This window comes from Nansenia antarctica, assembly GCF_963989245.1.
Source record: "Nansenia antarctica genome assembly, chromosome: 8".
Classification (NCBI taxonomy): Eukaryota; Metazoa; Chordata; class Actinopteri; order Argentiniformes; family Microstomatidae; genus Nansenia; species Nansenia antarctica.
This window is the reverse complement of record NC_137678.1, coordinates 42,154,734-42,173,823: the sequence shown is the minus strand read 5'-3', so window position 1 is coordinate 42,173,823 and position 19,090 is coordinate 42,154,734. Positions and strand designations below refer to the sequence as shown.

At 45.0% G+C, this 19,090-nt stretch overlaps 1 protein-coding gene across 1 annotated transcript; it reads right to left on the bottom strand.

Annotated features, from left to right (window-relative positions):
- Positions 1 to 6,827: 6,827 nt before the first annotated feature.
- On the bottom strand, positions 6,828 to 18,954 carry lemd3 (LEM domain containing 3; the record flags this gene model as incomplete). The annotated part of the gene is made up of 14 exons (XM_080538364.1): positions 6,828 to 6,991; positions 7,352 to 7,430; positions 7,855 to 7,960; positions 9,860 to 9,941; positions 10,089 to 10,234; positions 10,687 to 10,789; positions 13,069 to 13,170; positions 13,415 to 13,560; positions 13,691 to 13,770; positions 14,088 to 14,164; positions 14,443 to 14,512; positions 14,717 to 14,757; positions 17,373 to 18,277; positions 18,365 to 18,954. 14 exons carry the CDS (start codon positions 18,952 to 18,954, stop codon positions 6,828 to 6,830), a joined length of 2,691 nt encoding a protein of 896 aa, XP_080394490.1.
- Positions 18,955 to 19,090: the final 136 nt, after the last annotated feature.

The following is a 19,090-nucleotide window of genomic DNA, read 5'->3' as shown; positions in this document are numbered from 1 at the left end:
AGAGAGAGGAGAAGCTGGAGAGACGTTAGTACAGACTAAGCAGCCGTGACATTTTCTGGTAAAGAAAAAGAGATTAAAATCTAGTCTATTGTATTATTAATTATTTATTAAGTATTATTACTTTTCTAAAATGAATTTGATTAGATTACAGTGTCTTCAGCGATCACGGTTTACAAGTGTGTTAACACCACAACGCATCCAGCTATACAGAGGATGGAAATTCCATAGTGCCATTGTTAAACTAATGTTGACTGTCACGGTTAAAATGTTGAACTCTGCAGTGTCCAATTGCAGTACCAAAATCAAACACAGGGTGGCAGAAGTAAAGAGTCAACTAAAACAACCATCCTGCCCATGCCCGGTTTAGATAACTATTAAATGCCCATGCTCTCTGCCACTGCGCGAACACTTAGCCTACTACGGTTTTGCCACACAAACATCTGATCAACCACTGACATATGTCCTAGGCCTAATTCTGATCAAATTGCATATTGCAAAAGAAAAACTTATTGCAGCTAAATTCAGGATAGGATTAGGTCAGGGCAGGCTACTACCTACTATAATAGGTCATACCAGGTCACCAGTGTCTAGGCCACCAGACTGCCAGCCATGCTATATTAATCCATGCAGCTGAGCTCTGCAGTGTGGTCCGGTCAAATTATTACAAAGCCAACTGGGTCTGGGTCAGTACACGCCACTGTAAATAGCTTAGAGTGCAAACAAATCAATAGCTGATATGGACAGGACTGATAGAGGACTGAGTCATTGGGCCTGTGGGGGGGCCGGGGACGGGGGATGTTTTCAGCATCATCAATTCACTGTAGGCTAAAACGTATGTGCAAAATGTGCTTGGGATTTGTAGTCTTGAGAACAGACACAAATACTGTCCCTAACAATATCCTGTGGATTTGATATGTGGCAATTACTCAGCATTCAGGCTAAAGAGGTTTGCAAACTGTCCGTTGTGCTTATGAACAACTATCTGTCTTCTTTAGTTCTAGTAGATTCCTCTGCAATGGTTCAATTATTGGGAGATACCATTCCCAAAGACGACTTCAATCCCAGTCAAAACGACACTAAGGACCTAAAGGATGTATAGGAATGTGACTGTACAAGCTTCCCAGAGAAAGCTGAAGAAGCCGTCTTGGTCGTGTGAGCTGTTACGTGAAACAAATTTAGCATGCTGACTTGGTATGACCTTATATAGCCATCTGTGCAGGACGAAAGTTGAGTGCTCTGACTAATAATGAACTGCAGAAAACAGTCCTCTGGACAGCAAAGGAACTTCATATCAGCAAGTTATAGGCTTGTGACCCTGGGCGCTTCTGTCTGCTCCTATCTGACACATTTAGGATTCCAACCTACCCTTAAATCAGTGAAGGCTGTTCGAGATAGAGATCAGAGGATGGGCTCCTTCCTTGCATTACAATGAGCCAGTCCTCCAATGTCTACCTCCACCAGCCTCCCCTGCCTCAAATACTGATGACAGTGGTGTTAAGAATTCCAAAGATGTCTCATATCAGTATTATGTACTAATATGTCCCGGTATCACTTGATCAATAGAAATAACTAGCGACGCATAGTTCGACTGTTTTACACTATCAAAATAGAGTAAAATTAGAGAGACAATTTTATTGTTTGTTTATTTCATTTTTTGTAAATAATTTGGGAAACAAACAGTGATTAGCTGTGAAATACATTTAAAACTACAATTTCAATATCATGGATAGTCCTTTCATCCAGAGCTCTGTAGATTTGAGAGTGGTCACATCCCCCCCCGCCCAACTCTCAACGTTGTACAAAACACTCTACCGAGATTGCACCTTTAAGGATGCCAAAAATGATTGACCATGGAAAGGAGTTTTGATGCATTGGCAGTATTATAAGTGCTCACAGCAGCAGGCAGTGTTTATTGTGCTGCTGGGTAGCTTTTGTTACTGACACAATGAACAGTAACAGCAGAGAGAGTGAACTACCCAGAGCCCTTCTGGGTAAGGCTAGAAGCCACATATAACAATGAATCTATGACCAACCCCACACCGCCTACTCACTGTGTGTGTGTGTGTGTGTGTGTGTGTGTGTGTGTGTGTGTGTGTGCGTCCCATGTGTTGCGTATCCTGAATAATGGCTGCATTCAAAATGTCAACGCTACGTCATTAGTGATGATTTCATGAGGACGTGGGGGTTAACGTTTAAAGACAGGTTAAAACAGTAGCAAAAATGTAACAGTCCATTGCACTTTCATCTCTACGACTGGAAGGCCTGGTGTCTCCAATGCTAATTAGGATATTTTTTGAAAGTGGGCCACCTCCAGTAGAGGCTGGTGGAAGTAGAAATCGGAGGACCGGCTCATTGTAACGGAATGAGGAATGGTATCAAAACACATTTCTCATTCCATACATTACAGTGAGCATGTCTTCTGATTTCTACCCCCACCAGCCTCCCCTGGCAACCTTATAGACACAGCAACACTTCCCTATAGTGTAGTAACTCTCTAATTAACCTTACTTAAAAGTACACGATTGTTTTAGCATGATGTTTCTTTGTAATTAAATAGTAATTCCTTATAGTATGTTAATACAACAATTTACTACAGTCATTTCAACATTACTACTTAAGGCATCTTGTGTTAGGCTACTTGTTGGGTACAATGCTACACTTGTTTATGAACAGATTATACAAACTGAGTTGCAAAGACAATATTATCATTCCATTAGATGGGAACAGGCTAGCCTTGAGTCACTGTGATAGGCCTGGGCTACTTTAGTAGTAATGGTGGTACTATCACAACTCCTGATTCAAGGCTTCCTACCTGAGGGAGTAAATTGCTTTAGTTTACAAACAAACAAAAAAGACTGGAATAAAATGTGCTGCTTTTCGTTCATCGCGCTAATAATGATCTAATAATAACTATGCCTATTCGAGATGATTCTAGTAACACAATCCTCTGCCTACCTTCTGACTGGTTTAGCCTACTACGTCACGGCAGGCGGGCACGTTAGTGCGCCACACTGGAAGGTGATACGGTGAACTCTTCTCCTGGGAGAACAGTGAGGGTTACATTACATTACATTACATTCATAGTGTTGCTGTATCCAATGACACTAGTTACCACGTTTGTTTTAGGCGACGGTTGACACAATGTCTGATATAGAAGGCGACACAATTGCTACGACGAATGCACGACTGTAGAACTGAGTAAAAGCCATTGTCATTGAACTCCAACCAGCTCGTCTCGCATATGGGTCACGACACAGAAACATTGCGTGTTGTCGATGCCTATTGACGGTGGTCGCTCAACGAGCACTAATCGGAAAGTTCTAGAAACGTAGCGGCTGCATAACAATGACTTTTTAATAGCCTATCAGTAGCCTAAAATGGCAATTTCACAGCTATTAAATATAGGATATGAATCGAAACGTGCACATACCTGTGAATAGTAAAAGTGACACGGTGGCGTAGATACCAAAATAAGCAAGTGACAAGCCGGCGGTCCCCTGTCGGCGCATTGGCTGTCAACACAGGCTCTGAGCACAACAACACCGCTCTGTCTGGGCGCTGCTGAGGTAAGGACGGGTGCATTGTGGGAGATTCCACTGCCACTGCGATCTCCAAATATGAGCAAGAGGCGAATCGGGGTGCGTGTATGACGTCATCCGGCCAGGTTAGATCTGACCTGGGCTCAGTGGAAATGTGCCTGCTGCATGCTGCCTAATTGTATGTTTTATAATGTAGATGACAAGTGTAGTGTAGTAGGATGTCTAACGCGTTCAGGATATGTCAGATAAGGAATTGTATCCACTCTAATTCTATTATAGGCTACTAAAGTAGCTAAGTGTATTACCAACAACAGACACTGCTTTCCTCAAGACTGGAATAAAGAGTTGTTAACACCTAACTGATCATATCCTGGCAAGTGTAAGCTTCATGTAAAGCAATCAATTACGACAGGACTCAGTTAAGAAACCCCTAATAAAACCTTTAATTAGAGCCGTTTTTACAAGACAAAGTGACAAATTACATTAAAACATCTGAACCTTTTAAATGTCTGGATTATTGTACAACTTCCCCCTCTGGCTTGCAGGTCAGGGATATTGGTCAATTGAAACGATACAATGCGATGGAAATTAAGCTGCATATTATAATAATAATAATAATAATAATAATAATAGTACATATTACAGTTATATCAATGTACAGTGTTTACATAAAATACATCAGAGAAAAAGAAAAAAATACATCAAGGATGCAGCCGATGTTGAAGCGCCGGCTTATAGAAGTGCCACACCAAACTAATGTTTACATTCACTCTCATTACAGTTCTCAAGGAAATAAACCTGCAGGTGCACCAACATCAGGCTGGAAACATACAAAAATATAAAGATTACCTTGATGCACGCAAGTACAGCAAAAACAACTGGCTTTCATTTTCAAAGAGTATTCTTTATTTTTATTTATTTTTTTACATATCAGCTCTGTGCAGTAGATACAATCGTTTAAAGTAGATGTAAGGTCGTTCCTTGGTTAGGGAGGGATGGTGAGGGGGTGCTTGACTTTCGTGTAAACACAACACTACATTTTAAAAATCACTTCCAACAACCTGACTTTTAAACATTAGAGGGAAAGGGGGAGGGGGGGACTTGCCAAACAAAACACAATTTCAAGGTTTCTTTCAGAAGCGCACCTTACTTGCCCTTTAAACGATTATACCTGTTTCAACACTTTATAAACCCAATACATTCTCCAGTAATGCAGTGCCAGTCATTTAAAAAAGCACAAAGTTAAGGCACAATTAGGTTATCTGCTGCAGGGAGTGTGCACCAGGATTATAACATTTAAAATGTGCATCGTTTGGACAACTTCTTGCTGCAAATACTGCACCCCACTTCCAACTACACTGCATTTCCATGAAAAATATATAACTCAATGGTGGCAAACCTTTGATCTTCAGCATATCTTGAACACATAGGGCTTACCACACATGTCAAACTCACAAGCAATCATTCATAAGTTTACAGTCTCCATATATTGGGTTGGTTGGAATACTTGGAGTTGAAGTAAAAAAAAAAAAAAAAAAATCTGCTTATTTATCCTAACACCATTCCCCTGTTACATTTTAAACAATTTGTTGTATTCTTTCGTTCTGCATGTCAATCAATCAATCTGAAGGGGAAATAACATTACATTAGATCTAGGTTTATTTAGAACATGGCTGGATGCAATCGAGAACCACTAATAAGGAGTTTTCAACATGGCAGGAAATGTCTGTCTTGACAAGTAAAAACTGTATGAATGACCAAGGAATCTGAGCTTCACATACAAGCTTGAACTCTGTGTGCTCCTATGGAACTTTTGATCATGTACACTAACAAGATAGACACCTACTGGTAGGGGTCATAGGTCAAAACTGCACACCGTCTCCAAATGAATTGATACACAAGGCTCTCTTTTAAGCCATTGTTTGGAAATCCAATTCACTTTCTAGCATATCCTGAACAACCACATGTGATTTAGGGTGTGCAATCTTTCCCATGTTCCAGCAGAGGTCTATGTGGATGGAAAAAAAAACAGGTCAAGAACCATGAACCAGTATCAATAATAATCAAAACAGTCCTCAAAACAGTAACACAAAAAAACAATATTACATTGGAATACATCGGAATATAATCTGACCAGAGACTGAAGAGGTGAGTTTGGGTGGAGGGGGGGGGAGAAATGGCCATAAATGGACTAAAAGGAAAAGCAAACCAAAACATTACCAACGACTGACTGAACGCTCACATTTTTGCCTTCCCTTCTCTAAGCTCTAAAACAGACACTCTTTAAGACTTAGGCTTGGCCCAGGGTGCTGCACACAGTCAAAATGGCTGGTGTCACTCTATTTCTCCCTCTTACCCACCACTCCTGGATACAGACAGTCAGTTCTGAGTTTTGAGCGGCAAGAAAATTAGAGCTTATGGTTCGCTTTTTAATACAGATAATTCAACAAAGCTACCTCCACCATTCACATGTATTTACAGAACCCCATCTAAGTGTTTGTGCATGCCTTCCTCGCTCCAAAAAAAATAAAAATAAAAATGTTTTGATTACATCACCTCAAATATCTTCAGGAAATAAACATCCACATTTATGTTATAATTCAAAGCTTAAATAGGAGAGGCATACTTTAACCAGCACATGCAGCTATTTCTTGTATAGCCCAACTCAACTCCTTGCAACATGGGACAGGTTTGATTAAAAATAAGTCGGGGGAGGGGGTCAGGGGAGCGAAAGAAGACCTCCTTTCGCATATATCTTTTTAAATACGCCATAAGAACTGGAAGCCTTTTGTTTCCTTGTTAAATCCATAACATTTTGTAATACAAAAAAAAAGAATGAAAAATAGCGTCCACGGCACCAGCGAATAACATCCTCCTTCTCTCTCTCATGCAAAGATCTGCCGCCCCCCATCTCCCGGCCTATCGGTGATCGTCAAGTGGTCTTCAAGTTCACCGTTCTTAAAACTCTGCTTTACAAAAAAAAACAGCCCAGGTCAGAGAGTCTTAAAGCCTCTGCTCCTGTGGTTGAGGGAGTGAGTGGAAGGCTCACAGTCAGTCCCTTAGAGAGAGGTGGTTTACCCCCACCCCACCCTACCCCACCCCACCCCACCCCAAGACCATCTGGTTCTCCATGGTCTCGTTGAGAGGCCTGCCACTGTGGTTGGAGGCTGAGTGGGGAGGGAGGGGCTTGTGGCTTGATGCTGTGGCGTAGAGAGGGCTGGTGGGTAGCGGAGAGGAGGAGAAGGGGGGGGGGGCTGGGTGTGGTTGGGGGGGGGGGGCAGGTCCCTCTCAGGAGAAACCCAGGGAGTTGGCTGAACTGGTGCGATGGCGCAGACGGGACATGGTGTTCATGTGAGTGCTGGAGGGCTTCAGGGAAGTGTTACAGCCCTGGGCCTGCGGGAAACGCTGGTGGTAGCGGTCCAGACGAAGGTACTTTACTGTCACTAGCTTACCTGCCAGGTAGGTAAGAAGGTAGAGAGAAAGAGAGAGAGAGAGAGAGAGAGAGAGGGGCAATGAAGACCAATCATGTTTGACTGCATCTCCTCATTTCTACTGTATTCTACATGTCAAAAACACTACAACCAAAAGGAATAGAAGCTAGTAGTGGGGAAAACATTGTTTAACTTTTCAGCTCAGAAGTCGGTAGGCAAGGAAATGGTTAATCTAAACTAGTAAGATTATTGCAAACAATAACAAAATAGGCAAGTGGCAATAAAGTCCCCTTGATTACAGGGCCAAAGACTGAATGAAAGGAGCACTAGAGCTGTTGTTGCTGCCTTGTAATTGCAAATCTCATCAAGTGTCTAATTTACCGTCAAACCACGAGCCATGCAGCGCCTTGAAGGCTTTCCCTGAGTGCTCAGCAGAGAGACACTTCACGTAGACACAGCCCTGTGGAGGGGGGGGAGATGAGAGGAGAGGGGGGGGGGAGATGAGAGGAGAGGGGGGGGGGGAGATGAGAGGAGAGGGGGGGGGGGAGAGGAGAGGGGGGGGGAGGAGGAGGAGAGGGGAGGAGGAGGAGAGGTTAGAATAGAAATAGAGCTACTGGTATGTAATACAATGACATCAATCTCCCTCTGTCATCAAGAGGATGAATTTCACCATGCAATATTGAAAACAAACTAATATTTTGCAGCTCTGTGGCATCTCGGAGGTGAACGTTTAAAGTGCATATGGTCAGGGTGAACGAAAGGCTTTGAAACACTCTACTACTGCGGATGACTATGATGAATGATCATTGAGGAATTGTACACTGTAGAACACCCCTTCAGTCAATCAGAATACACAAGCACAAAAACTGCGACATGACAACCACCTCGCGTGAATTCTTGTCGACGGCGATATGGACGATTCCATCGTTGTCACAGCACTTCTCCAGGATGGCCTCGTGGATGGCCAGGTGCCAGTTCTCCCCCACCTCCCTGGGGAGACAAGACAAGGCGGGTGAGGATTGGCTGGAGGAGCATTCTGACAGAACTGCAGAATCATACGGGTCTTTTTACACACTACAAGGCCAACCCAAACCACACTACGGTGGCTCCTGTATTTATTTATTTTTGACGTGGTCCTTTCCAGCACTGTTTTTTTATTTAGCAGCTATAGTGGACGTGTAACCGGGCTGGGCCGGGCCAGTACAACTCGGCTCTGTAGCGTGACTGGGGTAGTAAAGGTGTCATGCAATGACAATACGTCAGACACAAAAAAAAGGTCCTGTTACAGTGCAGCCACCACTTGTTGTTTTACCAAATTGACATACCGTATTTTCCGGACTATAAGTCGCGGTTTTTTTCATACTTTGGCTGGTCCTGCGACTTATAGTCAGGTGCGACTTATATATCAATAATTCATAATCTCTGACTGACATGAACTGACATACGGTAATCTCTGACTGACATGAACCAAGGAGTAAATCCGCTAGCGCCTCATACACGATAGAATAGCCATTATACTTGACAATGTGGACATTAAACACGACAATGTGGACATTAAACATGATGTTATGGACCTTATACACAATGTTATGGACGTTAGAAACGATATTAAAGTCATTTATTCCTTCCAGAGGCTGTTTAACGTTGCAATGTTGTACCCGCGAGTAGCATTTTGCTACTTCCGGTAGCGCTTCATACGCGATAGAATAGCCATTATACTCGACAATGTGGACATTAAACACGACAATGTGGACATTAAACATGATGTTATGGACCTTATACACAATGTTATGGACGTTAGAAACGATATTAAAGTCATTTATTCCTTCCAGAGGCTGTTTAACGTTGCAATGTTGTACCCGCGAGTAGCATTTTGCTACTTCCGGTAGCGCTTCATACGCGATAGAATAGCCATTATACTCGACAATGTGGACATTAAACACGACAATTTGGACATTAAACATGATGTTATGGACCTTATACACAATGTTATGGACGTTAGAAACGATATTAAAGTCATTTATTCCTTCCAGAGGCTGTTTAACGTTGCAATGTTGTACCCGCGAGTAGCATTTTGCGACTTCCGGTAGCGCTTCATACGCGATAGAATAGCCATTATACTCGACAATGTGGACATTAAACACGACAATGTGGACATTAAACATGATGTTATGGACCTTATACACAATGTTATGGACGTTAGAAACGATATTAAAGTCATTTATTACCTTTTAGAGGCTGTTCAAAGTTTCATTTTTCCTCCGCGAAGCCATGTTGTTAGCCCCGCGCTAGCTAGCGGACTTTACACTCGATAATACAAGTATTCCTTAACCTTTCAGAAGAAGTTTCAACGTGAATTATGTCCTTCCTGGGCTTACAAATCCTCTCATGTCTCTTCACAGTGCCAGACTAGAGTCAAGCTCAACAGGGTCTTCTTTCCCCGCTGATTCCGCCAAGCCCGTTCCCTTGAACCATGCGACTTATAGTCCAGTGCGACTTATATGTGGTTTTTTCCTCTTCATGGCCCATTTTTGGCCTGCTGCGACTTATACTCGGGTGCGACTTATAGTCCGGAAAATACGGTACATATCGTGAGCTTAGAATTATACGGTTCTATCTCTGTTTAGGGTAGTTCAGAGATATTGAGCGTCAACGTCTTTACATTCCATTATGTTTTGTGAGATGGAACCTTTGTATTTTACTAATTACTAACTAAAAATCGTCAACAAATTTAAAAATAACACCACACAGGCATTAATAAACACCTAATGGATCAGACTATGTAAAAAACTCTTTTAGATAGAACCTTATAATTCTAACGTCACGATATGTATGTATGTATACATGTATGTATATGTATGTATGTATGTATGTATGTATAGTACTCACATGACAGGATCAAACATGTTCCTGATCTTCAGACAGGGTGTTAAGCTGTTCGGGGGAGAGTTCCTGCTGTCCAGAGGGAAAGCTGGGAGAAGAGGGGGCGTAAACAAAGAGACATTAGAAGTGACAGCGAATGCTGGAAGCTTGTCCTATTGGGCGCCTAATTCCAAATCACCTCTGCTACGACAGCATGCTGTACATACAGGTAAGCCAGGTGGAACGTGACGGTTACCTTTGCCTTGCCACAGTTTGGAGGGCTGGGTCCATCTCCAGACCAGGAAGTCCGCTCCGCTGATCCTCTGGGTTTCCGTTCGTATCCTGGATTCGTTGGCGGCTATGTAGGTCACAGCCCTGTCCCAGACCTTCTTCGTTTTCTTCCTGTAAAAGACAAGAACATGCGTGTTAACATAATTAGTAGTATTCGTAAAATAATTACCCTCTGGAACTCTCTCCCCATAGTGATCTGCAACGCCCCCACCCTGGACTCCTTCAAATCAGCCCTTAAAACACATCGGTTCAACAAGGCCTTTGGCCCCTAGTCACTTTTTCTGTTTTGTCTGTCTGACCATTTCCTTAGAATTGTTAAGCGTCCTTGGGTTTTATGAAAGGCGCTATAGAAATCCAAGTTATTATTATTATTATTATTACAAACGCTGAATTTCCATAGCTGATTTGAACCCCACCCAAAAAATAAAAAAAGCAAACAATGACACCAGTAAACGGATACATCTACTGAAATTCAAGAAGCAACACTGAGATGTGTGCGCTAATGCCACATTTGTGAAAACCTAACAAGCAGGTCCACCACTCGCACTTGTGATGGGACTGACCTGTCCTGCGGCTGGATGAGTGAGTCCCGGACGTGTGGGATGGGCAGGTAGGGCTGGAGGTCTTTGTTCTCCTGGCACGCCTCGCTGTGGCTCCTCGACACATCTGGGCACAGAGGAACACACAAGTCAGAACACTCGGAACTAAGAACACTGAGCTGGACCCCAACGTTCCACAACACGGCCCTCTCGACATGCCTGGACTAAATCAAATGTATATACCTGATTTCACAGAACATGAATCACCTCTACATATGAATGACAGAGACAAACGTTAGGTAATCTGTAGACCAGCGGTTCCCAACCTTTTAGGACTCACGGCCCACTTTACAGATATGTCCAGTATTCGCGGCCCACTCAGCAGCGCGCGCAACTTTTTTGCGCGTGCACGCGCATGAAACGCGCACGAGCGCTCAAAACAATGACGTAATTTGACCAAAAACTAGATCGTAAATGTTGTATGTGTTCAATATTTACGACCAATATTTACGACCAAACATCCTTATGTGTGTGGGCAATTCCCGACTAGGGTTGCCAGATGGGCTCGGGTTTTTTGGGTGGAATTAGCGGTTTTAGACTGTGGTTAGGGTGGAAAATGTCGATCCCATCTGGCAACCCTGTTCGCGAGTCCGGGATGGAATGTAGCCAATCAAGAAGCGAGCTGACTTCTTCTTTTCGGATGGAAATATCGGCGCACACCACACACAATACGATCAAGGCTGTTAAATCCACGATTTTTTATCTTTTTAAAATTAAAACGTTTTTGTAACAAAAAAAACGTCAATAAAACATTTTTTTGCCCATGATTTGGCGGCCCACTTGCAGTACAGTTGGGAATAGGGCTGCACGATTAATCGATTTTAAATCGAAATCGCGATTTGAAATGATGCGATTAGCTAATCGCAAAGCCTGCGATTTGCCTGCGATTTTTTTTTGTTGTTGTTTTACATTTTTTTTTTTTTTTTTTTTTTAAACCTTTATTTTACCAGGAAGTCACATTGAGATTAAAACCTCTTTTGGAAATTTGATCAGCACTCATAAAATGCCTCTTGTCCAATCAAATTACTTGGTCTCTTTATGACTTTGAACCCGGCGCTCTCAGAGCGAATTTACGAACGCAGGCATAGGTTGTGTCACGACAGTCAGTCCAATTATTATGAGACTTTGGGCTAACGTAACGGAGACAATTAGACACCACATGGCTTACTGGACGTATGATAAACGTTAGTATGTTATAATTGCGACAGGTAAGTGTACAATTTCACTATACTAACTGTACCAGCCAAGTGCATGTCGGTGCTGTTAGTCCAGCCTTAAACTTAGCTTAGCTAACTTGTAGTCTTTGAGACGGTAGCTTAGCTTAGCTACTCATGCTAACCCGGCGTTAAAGTACAGACACAGAGTTGACAGTCTCAGCAACCTGCGGGTTGGTGTTTATATAGTATAGCAGGCTTATGGATACATGGAAGTTAACTTTTCTGTTGTCAAACATGAATGTGTCCTGTATGCATAACCTCATACCATTCGTTCATACCAGCCAGCTTTAAAGACGCAGAGGTTAGCCTAGCCTAGCCTTGGGCTGAAGTATGTCACAGATTCCTAAGTCAAGGTGACGTGTGTCTGTGCTCCATAGTCAGAGACCACCATTCTATCATTCATCAGTTCGACTGTTGACCGAGTCATCTAGATGTGGTCCTTTCAGTTATAGTCACAGTGTATCCCCAAATGATCATTTTAATAGCTGGATCATCTTAGAAAGTAGCCACCTGTCTAGATGAGATGAGGTTATCATATATACAATTCATATCTTTTAAGTTCTCATCCTTGCATTAGAATTAGAGCAGTTAATAGTTTGATGGTATCATGTGGTAATGCTCTCTGAAAATAGGTGATATTCATCCAATCACCTGCCAAGTATTTTTTGAAAGTACCTGCCCTTTTCCAAACAGCTTCCAATTAAGCTTTCCTAGATGGTTGTGTGAAACAAACCACCTGAGTCAGGTTAGTAATGCTCCATCACATGTTTTAATCTGAAGCTTGATTTTAAAGCAACCCAACTTTAAAGCAACCCAATGTAAGTTTAGTTCTTTCACTCGTAGCTCGGGCTGTGGGGGTGCTAGAGGAGGGAGCCTCTAAGTCCCCTGAAGACGTACAAACAAACTGCACGTTGATACGACCTTCCTAGCCGGAGATATGGCCACACTTTACACAAACTCGTTTTTTTTTTTTTTTTTTGCTATTTTAAAAAAAAATAATCGCAAATTAATCGCAATCGCGATATCTGTCCAAATAATCGCAATTCGATTTTTTTCCCCAAATCGTGCAGCCCTAGTTGGGAACCGCTGCTGTAGACAAAAGCATGCTAGCTAGCTAGTAGCGACATACCAATGATTCTCTCCACCATGTCGTACATCTGCCTGGTCTCCTCTCCCTCCCTCCTCCAGCGGTATTTCATGTAGTACACCAGACCCAACGCCAGTGCAATCACTATAGAGACACAGACAGAGATGTCAATATCTTATTTGAGTTGCGAGATGCAGCACAGGGTTACAGAGCAGTGGGTATTTACAGTATTCGAGTTACAGGACACATTCTGAATTTAGATTTGTTTCATTAAAAAAATATATACATTTGTTGTATGTTACTTTTAATGACTCTCCCATACACAGTGGACCGACAGTTGTGGGCAGTGTCGATCAACAAAGCACAAATGAACCCCTAAGCCTCTGACCTGCGACGATGAGGAGGACCCTGTGGATGACCGTGAAGAAGGCCCGTCGGAAGCGGCAGACGAAGGACATCTTGGGATGGGTGGACTCCAGGTGGGTGACCTCGTTCACCTCCGCCACGGGCTCCTCGGGATTCTCCCCAATCAGCCTAAAACACCACAGAGGAAGAGGTTCAGGTTAGGTTCCTTAAGCATGGGGGCGTAGTTCAAAGTGGGCGGCAGAACTACAGATTCGCCTGTTGGAAGACATTTTGGCGAATTAACTAGAGATGCAATTACTGTATTCCGACGTCCTCTCCTGTTCGAATGATCCACTCGAGTGAAGTGAAAATTAAGCCGCTGTAGTCCTCGTTCTGACGCTGAAATTAAGCGAGAGATGAGATTGTCATCACATGTCAGAATATGTGTCTGTATGACACGGTTCTGTGACTTCCCTACCAAAAACAACCAAAGAGAAAGGTATATCAAAATGGGATATGTTCCACACAGGGATGCAGCTACATAATAAATGTTTAATTGAGATAGTGTGAGTGAGCAACTTTGATGCCTTTTCAATTATTCAAAATGTAGTTTTGTTGCCAGGCGGTTTTTTGGGGGGGGGGGGCAGAGCAGCAATTGCATGAGTGGTGGAAAGAAAAAAACTCCCAGATAGAAACGAAAAGAAAATGCCACACACCGCCAAATACTCCGATGCTTCATCCATAGACATGGTTCTGTTTGGCTGGGATCCCTGGTCGCCACAGTCATGCTCGCCTGGGGGGGGATTCAACATCAACGCCAGGTTGGACAGAAGCACTTATAACCAACAGTCACTCATGCAACATTTTAATATATCTAATACCGTTGGATTTTAAGAATTCTAACCATCATTAAGCACTCGGTTACCAATACCAGTTACCATTGTGTGCTGAAATTACAGTCAGGTTTACAAGTCCAGGTTTCTTTAGAAAACTATGATTCAAGTGCACAAAGCAGACTGGACTCCTTCGTGTTATAAACCCCAAATTGGCAGCCTCAACACTGGAACCTACCAGCGATGTTTGCCAGGTGGTCGTGGAGGTTGAGCAGGAGTTTGAGAATGGTGTCCTTTTCTGTCTTGTTCTGCTGATTAAAAAAAACGTGTCATTGCGGTTGTCACTAGAGAGAAAAACATACAGTTCTGTGCACTGCACGAGTACTTATACATATTATACATCTTAAATGTTCTTCTGCACATAAGGCTACAACAAAATATATTGCCACACTGCTGAGAAATTATGCCATAGACTTGGCTAAAGAGCTAATTCACAGGGAACATATACTTACATAAGTATCGTCGAAACCCCTGCCAAATGGGTGGTGCTTAACTGCAAAAGAACAGACGTGGAGCAATTATAAATAAGACCACACTGGATTGAAACATGGACAATAGCGGGTGATGAAAACGTATCCTTTGTAGAAAGATGCATCATAGAAAATAAGGCCCTTTCACAACATTATCTGTTCTGGTGAGGTGTGGGGGGGGGCATGTGTGACTACAGCACGGCGCAGACGATCGCCTCACACTTGAGTCACTGTCTGAACATGGAGCTCCCTCCACTCCACTCCACTGCTGGATCCTGCCCAAGATTAGGAAGGCTGTGGTGAGCATGTACCAATCATAGACACAATGTCTGCGGAGGAGGATGAGCTGTGCTTGGAACACCGCCATCTAGTTATTATAACAACCACTACGGAAGGAGTGAATAAAAAAATATTTATAAAAAAAACATTTTGAAATAAATCAACGTCAATGTCATTACAGACATGTGTCATTCATGTTAACAAAGGTTCCTTTACTTGAAGTCGACCCATATATGGGCCTATGGAATTGGCTTAAGAGCTTTATCCGCCGACACAATTTGCATCGCTTTACATCCATTTGCGTGGCGGTCGCCCCCCCTCCGCCGATTATTTGCATTGCTTAAAATACATCCATCAGCAGACGATCGTCAGTCTGCTAGAGTGAAGTGCTTCTATTTATGTCTGCCTGCAGGAAAGGCACAGGAGGATGCGACCTAGTGTCTAGCCTTCAGAGGTCTGTGGGTGTGTGTGCCAGTCATGCAGACAGCCCAGGGAATGGCTGGTCACTCAGTCCCGGCTCTGCCCTGGCAGCTCCTCGTGTCCCCAGAGCACCAAACAATTAGGACGCTTTAGCTCGTCTGTGACCTAGATGTCTGCCACGCGCTCTGCAGTCAAAGCCCTTACCCTGAGAATCTCAGGCACGCTACCGACTGAAAGGGATTTCATTATTCATAAGTCCCCCCGTCCCCGTTCCCCCCCACCCTCCCAAAAAAACACATTACGAACGGATACCGTAAAGTTTGCCCACAATCTGCACTGATTTGGGATATGTATGCCACCCAACACAACTCACCAGGTGCCTTTTTCCCTTCCAAGAACAGGGTGAGGTGAGAAGCTGCACTGGAACATCCATGAATGCATGTTATGTCCTGTGCACCAACCTCACTAAGTCAATTTCTCGTATGTGTACATACTACATACATTTACACGCCACGGCCAAATAAAATGATTCTGATTCCGATTCTTCTGATGAAATATTCAGTCCCCTATTCATCTGCATTTGTGGATTTCACTGTACTAGACTAGTGCAGTCCAGGGGCCTGTGTGTGGTTGCAGACCTACCATGCATCTAATGTGTCAAATACCGTTTCTTCTTGGTAACCGTATGCTAATGATGTGTTAATAGTACTGCTTGTAAGACTTATCCTATCCTAACAATAACCCAAGGTAAGCAAAGCATTACAATTCGGTGTTGACAGGATCCTTCTACACACTCACACATCCTAACTGCTGAAGTCAATGAGTGATGAGGGGGGGCCTGTTGCATAGTCTGGGCTATTTCTGCTCCAGACAGATCCTGGTGTCTGACTGTGCAGCATATAACTGTACTTATGTATTAGGCAGTATTAGGGAATGGCTTTAGGCATGTTAAGTGATAACTGGGATGGCTGGGAAGGCCTCAAAGGTGTGTTAAATGCTAACTGGGATGGTTGGGGAGACCTTAAAGGTGTGTTAAATGCTAACTGGGACGCATGACATGGCTCGACTCTGACGGCACCACATAGACGTTGAGATCTAAAACGGTTAGGGTTTAAGGGTTGCTCCGAGGTTCCCACTTTGCATCTAGCCTTCAGGCCTGTCTTGTGCCTGGTGTGGGAGCACACCCTGGTGTGGAGGGGGGGACACCGTGGAGAGGAGCGAGCGATAGCTAGCTACCAAGCCAATGGAGGAGGGGGGTGCCTGCTATTTTGACATGCAAATATCAGCTCCCCCCCATAAAGAGTCTCTGGGTTAAAGGGACGAGCTGCTTCCTGCCTGAGAGGGTGTGAACTGTGAACGGCTGTGGGTGACAACTGCTGTGTCGCATCTCAAACCAATTAGACCATGGTTAGGCTGCGCCTTGCCAAACAACTCAGTCATGTTGGGGAGGGGGGGGGGGGGTTCTTGGGTCACAGATGATGAAGATTTCTCATTCATGTCAACTTTTACGATAGTCAAAAGGAATATGGTTTTCCTGGGGTAGCCTATAGGACAGGAAGAGCTGAGCTCTTGTCTTAAGTCAACAGTGTGAGCATGCAAGTAAGCATACCAGTACTACTGAACGTACAATTATATTTAATTTCAATCAAAACACTGAAATCACATTACACAGCGTGGTTTTCTTTTGCATACACGGACGATAGACATTGAATCACTGATCAAACTAGTTTGGTGGGATATAACATCCACTATTTATACTAGGCCTCATCACTTTCAAGTGTTTCTATCAAACTGGTTGTTTCCAGTCCAGATGTTGAAAAATACTGCAACCTGAAAGCAAACGGCAACTAATGTTGCATTAGAACAGTAAGGCCATTTGAATAAAGGATGATACGAATCAACAACAACGGATTACACATCATAGTTGGGTTATACTTACTGACAACATCCACAGCAGAGGCTCCAGACGACCCACGCATTCTCAGGTACATCAGGCCCAGCACCAGGAAGAAAAGGCAGGCGGCCGTCAGCAGGAACATGGACAGGTAGTGGGCACTGAACCCGCCGGGGGAGGACACCTCTTCCCTTTCCCACTGCTGGAGGAGCTCGTCCTCCGGTACCGTGTGCCGATCCGGTACCGCCTGGCTGTAGGCATGGTTCGAGCCGGCGTGGTTCGAGTGGTTGGGCCGGTAAGTGGCAGACAGGGTGTTGTAGTTGGAGAACCGGGGTCTCAAGCCGATGCTGAACCTACCGCTACCGGTGGCGCCGTCCCGGCTGTCGACGTGGTTTCGGTTGTACGCAGAGGACGAAGCAGACGGGCTGTTGTTGCTGCCGCTGCTCTCCCCGCCGGTGGCTCCCGTGACACCGGCCAGGGACACGAAGATGGACCCCCTCGGTTGGTAACTGCGGCTCAGCAAGCCGCCGCCGCCGCCGCTCAGGGTCGATTCGCCCGGGCCTCTCTTCTTTCCGTCTTCCCCCTCCTCCTCCTCCCCCCGGTCCTCTCCCACCATGTCTAGACTCCCAGCGCCAGGCGTGTCATTGACTCCGATCGCGCCTCCCGTCTTCGTTTCCTGGCCGCTCTCCCTCGACCCCCTGGCACTTCTGTGGGGGGGAGACGAGGAGGGTTTCGAAGGGGGGCTCCGTCTGGAGCCTAGGCGGGGACGATCGCGCTGTCGGTGGAGGGTCACAGAGAGGCTCTCGTCCTCTTCGTCCGAATCCGAGTAATCCCCCACCGGCTTACTGCTGGTGTTCAACGTGAAAGACGCCCTGCTGCTCCCGTTCAGAGACCGACGCGAGTTCCTCTCGGTCTCCCCCTCGTAATCGTCGTCCTCCTCCTCCTCCTCCTCCGGCTCCTCGTAACCCCTCCCCTCCTCCTCCGCCTCTGCGGACCGAGAGACCTCCTCGAGGCTCGCTTTCCCCCGGTCGACCCACCCGAGAGCCACCCCCGATGATCCACCTCTCCTGCCCTCCCACAGCCCGGGAGAAGAGGAGTTGTTGCCGGTACTGACGTTGACCAGTCCTGGGCTCTTCCGAGCGGGTGTTCCTGTAGGCCTTGTCTGCGGTTGCTGTGGATACGCGGAGCCTCGGTCTCTCCTGCCGCTGTGGGTGTTCGGCGGCGGGCCTCTCTTTTTCTGAGGAGCCTCGACGTCCGATTCGTCGGAGCTGAAGCCCAACACGAACTTGCCTCCTCCGCCACCGGGACGCTTCTCGTTGAGAGCCGGACGGCCGTGGCTCTCGGGGCTCCTGGTGGTTGAGCTCAGGTGCGTGACGTCACGGCCGGCTGGCCTGGCTCCGGGTCCGCTAGCAGCTCCCGCCGCTGTGGTGGTGTTGCTACTGCTGTTGTTGTTGATGCTGTTGCGCGTTTTACCGGCCCGAGACCCTCGCTGTTGTTGCTCTTCGCGCAGTTTCTTGAGTTTCTTCAAATACACCGGCCGTGTGTTCTCGGTCACCGGGCCCGGGGTGACTCCGAAGCGCTTTAACTCGGAGAAGAGCTCCTCGTCCGTTAGCTGTGCGGTCGCCATCTTTTGCTTGAAAACACTCACCACACAGCGGAAGGCTTGACGGGAAGTGACGTACACAAGTAGCAGACAGCAGACAGCAGACTTGGAAAAAAAGAAAAGGGAAATAAAAAAAGTGATCTGAAGTCAGGAAGGCTGG